This window comes from Strix aluco, chromosome 13 (genome assembly GCF_031877795.1).
Source record: "Strix aluco isolate bStrAlu1 chromosome 13, bStrAlu1.hap1, whole genome shotgun sequence".
NCBI lineage: Eukaryota > Metazoa > Chordata > Aves > Strigiformes > Strigidae > Strix > Strix aluco.
Genome location: NC_133943.1, coordinates 6,981,122 through 6,990,008, shown reverse-complemented (window position 1 = coordinate 6,990,008; position 8,887 = coordinate 6,981,122). Strand labels below are relative to the sequence as shown.

The 8,887-nt window shown below is 59.5% G+C and overlaps 1 protein-coding gene across 1 annotated transcript; it reads right to left on the bottom strand.

Annotated features, from left to right (window-relative positions):
- Nucleotides 1-211: 211 nt before the first annotated feature.
- On the bottom strand, nucleotides 212-5,167 carry GM2A (ganglioside GM2 activator). The gene is made up of 4 exons (XM_074838727.1): nucleotides 4,861-5,167; nucleotides 2,929-3,081; nucleotides 1,887-2,069; nucleotides 212-1,792 (listed from the first exon to the last, which is right to left on the bottom strand). Exons 1-4 carry the CDS (start codon nucleotides 4,942-4,944, stop codon nucleotides 1,637-1,639), a joined length of 576 nt encoding a protein of 191 aa, XP_074694828.1. The 5' UTR covers nucleotides 4,945-5,167; the 3' UTR covers nucleotides 212-1,636.
- Nucleotides 5,168-8,887: the final 3,720 nt, after the last annotated feature.

Genomic DNA, 8,887 nt, shown 5'->3' with positions numbered 1-8,887 from the left:
GGGCTGTGTCCCTGTGTCGCTAAGCAGCACCTGCAGATCCCCGCTGTGCCCCGGAGCCGGCCTCGGGGCTGCTGACACTCAGCTCTTCTGGCTGCAGCACTCCCCACCCCAGGCACAACACCCCTTTCGCTTCCCCCACCCCTGTCCCCGCTATTTCACGGGGAACAAATGCCACCCCCAGGTCAACCCCAGCACCAAGAGGCACCATGTCTGCTTCCTGGTAAAAAGATTTATTAAGAACCAGCAGTACCTGCCCAAAAGGAGGATGCCGCCCTGGCACGGGCACTGCGCGGTGGCAGGGAGTGAGGTGAGAGGGTTAGTGCTTCTCCAGGCAAAATAAACCCGGGTCAGACCTTCAGCAGGATGAAATGGAGCAAGTCGAGGGCACAGAAAGGTGGTGGGAGCACCTCTGTGTGGCAGAGAACCTCCTGCCAGGGCAGCCCGGCAGTCGTTAAGGCGTATAAAGTGCTTGGAGGAAGACCAGCCCTACGGAGAGACTAAATAATGCACACAGGCAGGGACAGCGACGGAGCGAGGGATGCGGGTGGCTGGTGGGTCACCTGCACCTCTGCCCTGTGGGGACCTGGCACAGGCAGCGATGTCACACACCCTGCCCGGAGCTGCAGGCAGGAAGGATGCTGCCTGCACACACCTCGGCCCCCAGCCACAACCAGGGCCCCCAAACAGGACCCAGGTTGCTGGTCTTCATAGTCACCTCCTAGTCCATCCCACGTCCGGGATGCTGCCCCACGTTGTGGGGGTGCCTCTGCCAGAGCAGCGTCCTGCCTCGGCTCCATCCCAGTGGCAAAATGAGATGAGTGGGACTTGTCCTTGGCCAGGCTGTGCCCCAGCTGCCTGTCACAGCCGTGTCCCCCCCCTAGAGCGAGCGCAGCCGATGTCTGGCCATCTCTCCTGCTGCTGGTAGCAGCATCAGCTGCTTGGTCCCTCACGAGTGGGAACGTCCGTTGGGGGTTTGGGTGGTTTCAGTCCTCTTGTGCTTGTGATGTTTGTCGCAGGAGGGACACGGGGAGGTGCCCTCGCACGTGTTGTCAAGCTGGTCTCACACGGGGGACAGGGATGCACCAAAGGTAGACCCAGAGCTGCTGTGAGGGTGACAGGTCTCCTGCGACCACTTTGGGGACACTTCTGCAAAACAACCCCATGCTCTGGCCAGAGATGGTGAGGGCATGTGGAGACACCCTCCGCAGCTAATCCTGCATCCCTCCAGCCTGCCTCAGCACTCTCAAACACTCCCTCCTCCCCCTGGACTGCTCCAAGAAATATTGCTTTTCCCTGGAATGTTTTTGTCTAAAATTGCCCCGATAGGATTAAGGAAAAAAAAAAAAAAAAAAAAAAAGAGTTAAAAAAGCCTTGGTCACACTGTAAGAGTGGGGTTAGGCTCCAAGGCCACCCTGTCTGGGGCAGGGGACACCCTAGTGATGGGGTTGGGGACAGCAGGAGAGCCAGAGGGGCCTTTCTGTGTGTAACAAGGGAGGGGGGCACCGGGTTGGGGTACAGGGGCTGCCTCCTCCCGGCAGCGGGAGGGATGCACCTCACAGGGATGGGGTGGGATGAGCCGGGGTACAACTGGATGGGATGGGACAGGGGACCAAGGCAATGGGGGTGTCCCAGCCCCTCACTGGGACTGCAGGGAGAAGGCCAGCTTGACGCAGGCAAGCTCCTCCCCGCCATTGCTGACAGTCGCCCGGACACGGTAGTTGCCGTTGGTCATCCAGGCAGGCAGCTCCATGTCGGGCAGGATGAAGTCGCTGGCTGGCAAGGAGTAGGAGCCCTGCAGAGAGAGGGGACACGTAGGCAAGACGTCAGCCGAACCCCCCCAGCCCCACGCCAAAGGGCATCACACCGACCGGGGGTTTCAGGCGTACCGCTTTGAAGGGACAGTGGCAGGGGATGCCATAGGTGAGCAGGGGCTCCGGGCAGGTCGTTCCGGGCGGGATGAGGTTGTCGAGGATGGTGCAGACATCGTTGTAGGTGCAGCTGCCCAGCTGGTCAATGCAGGGCAGCTGGATCCAGAGGTCACCCAGCGCCTTCTCCACCACCAGCACCGCCTGGAGGGAAGGTGTTCGGCACCGGTACAGCCGGCACGGGCAGTCACAGCTCCTCCAGCCTGTCCCACCCCCCCACTCCCCAGCTATCTCCCTTGGCTCCTGCTTGTGCAATTCTTCGGGGTGTCCATGGGGCTACCACACATCTTCCCGCTTCCTACTTCTGGTTCCTCTCTACCTACAAGTTTCGCTTCCTCCAACCTTGACCTCTTGAGCAAACACCTCCCAGCACCCCACACACCCTCTCCTTCCCCTCCCCTCAGTGCCCTGTCCCCAAATTGCGTGGCAGCTCCTATCCCACAGCTCTGCCTCCACGCTTCCCCGGCACGCTCCCCGCAGCCCCAAACAGGCACCGTGGCATTGCTCAAGACAGCCCCTGCACCTTGGGCAGGGACACATGTTCAGTCTCATTCCAAAAAGTCCCAAAAAAGTGGTGCAGGGCAGCCGGGCTGGCCCAGGGCTCCTGCAGCGGTGCCGTGGCACATCCCTGGATGGGGCAGTCAGGTGTGGCCACTGAAAAAACAGTGTTGCAGTGACCACCGGGAGCACCCAGGGCATTTGGGGTTTCATTTCCCTCCCTGAGTCACTGCGTCCTCAAGACATGACACAACTCATGTGGTTTCTGCCAGTGGGACAAGGTTGAGAGCTTCCCACTGGGCTGTCTGCTCCCACCACGGGTCTCCCCGTGCCCATCGCCCCGTTCTGGCTTACAGAGCTGGACAAGCTCAGCCCTTCACCGCTCCACGCCTCATTTCCCAAAGGGCTGCTCATTCCCATACCCACTGCTAGGCATTTCCCAGGTGCCAGTGGTTTTGGGAAGCTCTTCCCTCTCTCATCCCACAGAGGCACCTCCAGCACTTACCTTCAGAGGGGAGGCCATGGCCTTGCTGCTGCTGACGGCCGCGCTGACGCGCAGGCTCCCCGGGATGCTGATGGGGTCAGGCGCCACGGAGAGGCTCTGCAGCACCACAGGGTCCCTCTTGTCACCGCAGTTCTCCCAGGCAAAGCCACCAAACTGCAGCACCAGGAGACAGGAGGAGTTAGAGCCGGGGCGAGCCTTGCCCTGGGTTTGCAGGAGGTTTCCCCAGTGCTGGACCCCTGATCCCCCACAAATATTTGCTGACAAACACAGCCAGAAAATGACCTTCAGACCCCCTTCAAATGCCAAATAAATACTTCCCTCTTCATTTCTTGCACTCACAGCTCTTCAAGCCTGAGGGCATTGCAGAAACTCTCCGCCTGCCCCCCCCTGCATGTACTTTACACCCAAAGAAGGTTCCCATGCTGCAATTTCCAAACTTGCCTCAGCTCAGCCTCTGAACGCTTTGCATGTGAACAAGGCGAAGCATCCTGGGGCTGCGGGGCCTGGCCAGGACCAGCCTGGCTGCTGTGAGCCCTCATCCACTGGCTCCGGCCACCTGGTCCCATGCAGGAGCAGGAATCACACTCACACATTGCATTTTAAACATGGCTTAACATTTCCATCTCTGCTCATGCTCAGGGGGGGCAGATGAGCCAGGCTCATCCCCTGCCTGATACACCCCAGGGGCCTGATCCTGAGCTGGTTCAGTCCAAATGAGCCAGGGAAGCAGCGCTGTCCCATAGGATAATGAAAATCCACACGCAGCGGATGTCACTCAGATGGGAGGACATCACTGATGTGGCGTGGGACCCATGCTGGGAGATCTCCCCTGTTTCCTCTGAGTCCCACCAGCCTCCCTGGCCACCGCCGGCAAAGCCACAGCCGCCCTTTGCTCCCACAAGTTCAAAGGCAGGGGGACGGTGGCACTTGCCTGCGACAGCCACCCCTGAACCTGCCGCAAGCCGGTGGTGAGAGCCCAGCCCCAGCTCCCTCCCTGAGCAGGCTCCAGCCTAATTGCAGGCCTTTCCCTGGCAGGGAGGCAGGAGGACGCCTGGGCTGCACACCCCGAGCAGGTTTGGCCGGGGCAGCCCGTGTCCCCGTGCCACGGGCGCGGGGCTCTCCCTGCCTGCTCAGCAGCCACAGAACCGGTGCAGGCTGTCTTACCTGGTGCCAGCCGGCGGCCCCGGCGGGCAGCGCTGCCCACGCGGGCGAGCAGCCCATCCCGCCATCCCACTCGCCAGCCAGGAGTGGCCCAAGGCGAAGGGCAGGACGTGGGGCTCAGGGCAAGCCGCGCCCCGATGTTTAGCAAGAGCTGGGAGCCCCTTGCCCACGGGTCTGCAGTCAAGGAGGCTCCACGGGAGGTGAAACCCGTGGGGGGCTGCATACTGCTGTGCCACAGACCCTGTGCTGTCCCGCAGGGCCCCCTCCAGCCTCCCCAACCCGCTCCCCCTTCCCTCGGGTAACAGCAGCTTTCCTGGAAAATATATTCCCCTCCGCACCTCGTGAGAGTCACACATCTTAATCAGCTGTATCTTAATCAGTGCGCCTTGATGAGCCCGGCCCAGCGCTGCGTGGGAACGAGGAGGCAGGAGCCTGAGCTGGAAAATGCTCAGGAACGGGAGGAGAGAACCGAGGTGCTGGGAGGCTGCAGGGCAAGCTCAGCCGAAGGAAGAGGCCGCTGGGCTTCTTGGTTCCCAACGGCTTGTCAAAACCGGAATCTCCGCTCGCTCTGAGGCTGAACCCGAGCCTAAACCCCGCGTTCCCCCATCACGGTCAGGTTTACGGGATCCCCCACCCCCCCCCAGCCCAGCCGCAGACATGCGCCCAGAACCAGAAAATACTTCTGATCTCCCGTGTTCCCCCCCCTCAGCACCCCCCTCGGCCCCTTCCCTGCCCCAAGAGGAGCGGGGTGAAGGGTTTGGAGCCTCTCACCTTGCTGAGCCTGCGGGAGCTGCCGAGCGCGGCCGGGCAGAGCTGCAGAGCGCAGAGCGCCAGCACCAGCCCCGCTCCCACCATCCCTCCGGCCGCGGGCGCTGTGCGGAGAGCTGGGCCGGCCGCCGGCGAAACGGCCCGAGAGGATGAAAAGCGACGGGGGAGGCACCCGGTGGCTTTTCCCCCACGGCCGGGATGGGGCTGGCAGCGGCGGGACTGAGCCTTCCGGCGCGGTGGGACAACAGCCTGCGAGCTCCGAGCCCGGCCCAGCTCCCGATTCCCCTCCCTCCTCTTGTGTACGCTCAGAGATTTTCCCGTCCTCCTTTTTTTTTTTTTCTTTTTCCCGCCCCCCCCCGGTTTTGTTGCCAAGCGCAGGACTGGAGTAGCAGGGATGCCGGGACGGGAAGCTGCGCTTTTCCAGGCACCCAGAGCCTTGCCCTCTGCCCGCGGGGGTGGGGGGGAAGCCGGGGTGCGCCCACCACGCCAGGCCAGGCCCCCCCCACACCACCTTCGGTGGGTGAGACCAGACCTTCTACCCACCGCCCCCCCCCCCCCCCCAGGGGTATATCTCTTCTTGCACCCCACTTTGGCTGGTCGAGGTGTCTGGCAAAGGGCCTGTACCCTCCCCGGGCCGTCACCCGGGACCCCCGGGACCCCCCCGCGCTCGGCACAGGGCAGGCGGCAGCTGGAGAGCAGAGATAATTTGAGACCCTGAACCCGATGGTGTGTGTGCTGCGGGTGGGGTGGGGGCACTCGGGTGTTGGGCAGTCCCCAACTGGGCTGTTTGCCACAGCACCCCACCACCCACCTATCCTCTATTTCAGATTTAACACCCTCCTCTTGCACCCTTTCCCCTTCGGGTGCCCCTTTTCCAGCCAGAGCCCCCTGCATCGTGCTGGAATGGCCCCACGGTACCCCACCGTCACGGATGGCACAGGAGAGTGGGTTTTCCCATATATTTTGGTGAACAGATGTTTCTTCCCTGTGGAAAGCTGGAAGGGGCTGAGCCAGCTGAGCACCCAGGACACGAGTGTGGCAGGGCTCAGACCTTCCCCCCGCCTCAGCACAGTTACGACCCACTTGTAGGACCCTTCCCCATAGGCAGCTCAGCTCCCCCTCACATGCTGACTCTGCTGGCCTCCCCGTATCACTCCTGACCCTGGGAAGGGTTGCCTGGCTTAGCCAAACTCCAGCCTCAGCTCTATTTTTAGCCTTTCATCCTTATTTAGCAGCAAGGCCGGCCAGGAGCGTGCGGGCAGGGCGCGGGAGCAGGCAGAGGCCCCGACGGATGCTGCTGCCCACCCTGCGCCGGCAGCAACAACTGCGTCGCTGATCCGCTGCGGAGGCTTAAGGGTGAGGAATAAATAGCCCTGTTCCTCCCACTCAGGAGCAGAGCAGAAAGTTATCCCTCGGGATTAGTTTTCACTTTGAGGCCCCGGAGCAGGCGAGGGACAGAGGTGGGGACAGCGATGTGTGGGGAGAGGCACAGGCATGGCCAGAGCATTGTGTTTAGGGCTGGGGGGGAGGAGCAGAGCCCCTCTCCTCAAGCCCCTGGCACCACGTGCTTTCCTGCTACTCACAACCACTGTGGGTGAAGGTTTCACTCCTCCATTCCCATCTTTCCCCCCTCCATTTTGCTGTGGGGGAAAAAAGAGAATAAAGGACAGTAAGGACAAGTTAACCCATATATTTTTGCTTGGAAAAACACAGGCAGGGGCAGAAATTACTTGAAATCACTGCTGTATCTCAAGATAGCAGCATGCGTGACCTAGATCCCCACCAAACAAATTTGTGACCCTTTTTTGGGCTCCAACACATGCAAGATTCTCTGCAGTTCAAACAGTTTTCTGAGCTATCACACCCATGCAAAGCCCAAGTCACGAGCTCTCCGCAGATCTGGCTGAACACCTTCGATTTGCATTGAAGCAGAGCAGCCAGCGCAGATGGGTGACAGCGTTAATAACTTCCTTAGATCTCATTTACAAAAGCAAACAGATTGCAAATGATGCCTGGGCTGAGGATGCAACCACAGACCACCCTCTCTCCACTGCCTGGGCTGCCCGCTCCACCAGAACCCACTGGGCATCACCACGGGTCTGTTCATTGCCCAAAAAACCTTCCAGCAAAATCTTCTTCCTTTTTTTTTTGTTTTTTTTTCCCAGACTGTGTTTCTGTAGATAAAAGAAACAAAAAATAATTAATTACCCTACCTGTGCTCACGGGACCACCCCGCACACAGACCATGCAGGGCTGGGTCCCAGGTGGAAATCCCACACGCTGGCACCGACCTCGCCTTGTACCCACCCTGTCCTGCCCAGTCCTTACCAGCTGGAACTGGAGAGAGAGCTGAGACACTTCAACAGCTTGCATAAATACTTCTCTTATCCATAAGCTTTTGCAAACACTTTAAATGACCATCGGTACAAATTAACTCGACATTCAGCCAGCTGTTACCCCATTTACGGCAATTCAGCTGAGCATGAGATAAACCCTCCTAGGCTCGCTTTTCCAGGCAAAACCCTCGAGACTTCTCCAGCCGCTGTCGTTCCTGGGGAGAGATCGTGATAACACAGAAAAAGACATCTGGGCAAACTTCAAAACAAGCCGAAGCTGCCCCAGGTGGGTCTGCCCCACACTGCCTCCACTTTCCTGTCTCTGCACGGGCAGAAATCCCCTCGCTGCCACAGTCCCCGTGTCTCCAGCCCTCTGTGAGCAGGCTCCAGCAGCCCCAGCCCCGCGTGCTGCCCGGGTCCCCAGGCTCCTCTGGTTAGGGAGAGGGGGATGAGTTGCTGCAGTGATGAATCCCACCCCTACACCACCATGGAAAGCCCCTGCTTTGCTCGAAAACAGCAGAAGAGTTTCTGGCTGTTTAAGTTTCTGCCCTGCAAAGGGAGCATGTAGTCAGTGTATTGGGGCAGAGGAAGATGAAGCAGGGCTGAGATGGGAGATCTCTCCAGCAGGGACACATCTCGTGCAGCCTGCACAGGAAAGGTTGCAGAAACCGAGAAATTGCTAAAATCGAGCTAAAATAAGAGAGCTTTGGGGCAGTACAGGCAGGGCCTCCAGCAGGCAGCCTCGCAGATGCGCCTACAGGCTGAAGGAAGGATGTAACATGATCTGGTGTGCCCCTTCTCCGAAAGTTAGTGATTTATAGCAGTGCAGGGTTGTAGCTGCCATGGCAGAGCCCACAGCGGCCCTGCGGGGTGCAGGGCTGGGGAGCGGGGTGCTGGAGCCACTCTTGCTGCCCAACCCCATCCCCAAGCCCCAGCTCTGCCTTGCTGGCTTGATGCCTCAGCCTGATGTGACCAAACCCTCTGGTTTTTCTCCACCATTAGCAAAAGAAACCCTACCCAGAGCCCCACTTCATGGCACAGGGGCACCCCCTCAGAGCCCCGTAGTTGAAACCAGAAATTATCACAAGCACACGTGCAAACTGCTGGACCTTCGTGCACCAGCAAGACGTGATGGCAGCTGGACAGGCTCCTTGTCAGCTGCCCACACAGTTGCTTCTGCTCACAGCCACAGCCTCAGCAATGCAAATTCAGCCTGGAAATACTCATGTGCTTTTGTGCTTGCCCCTGTATGGCTTCAGTCTCGAAAGTCTGGACCAGGATTTTTAATTAACCCTGGAGAGGTGGAGACCAGCACCTTGCCCTGATGAGCTTTTTTATCCCACAGAGGATCTACTCAGCCCAAATAAGTACTCTCAGGCAGGGAAGGAGACTTGCCTCATGTATGAAGTGCTGGGAGAGATAAGAACAGACGCTGTCGGTGGTTTCCGAGCGGTGGGAGATGATGCCAGGAAGCTGCTGTGACTCACAAAACGTCATGAAGCTTAAGCAGCACCTACCCACAAGGACGCAGAGAACTGGTCCCACCATTCCCTGGGAGACTTGGGGCAGCCGTGGGCCTGCCCCTCACCTTCCCCACCCTCCTATCCAAGTGATGTTTCACAATTTCCCTGGTCCCAGGGTTACCGAGGCAGAAAAAACACCTTCAAGTCGCACGTGATGGGGTGACCACACAC

Bases quoted from the DNA above. Each gene is read 5' to 3' on its own strand.
- GM2A (XM_074838727.1), bottom strand. From the start codon at position 4,944: ATGGTGGGAGCGGGGCTGGTGCTGGCGCTCTGCGCTCTGCAGCTCTGC. The intron at 2,070-2,928 runs GTAAGTGCTGGA...CCTTCCCTCCAG, and splicing joins CCATGGCCTCCCCTCTGAAG to GCGGTGCTGGTGGTGGAGAA. The intron at 1,793-1,886 runs GTACGCCTGAAA...CTCTCTCTGCAG, and splicing joins GCCACTGTCCCTTCAAAGCG to GGCTCCTACTCCTTGCCAGC.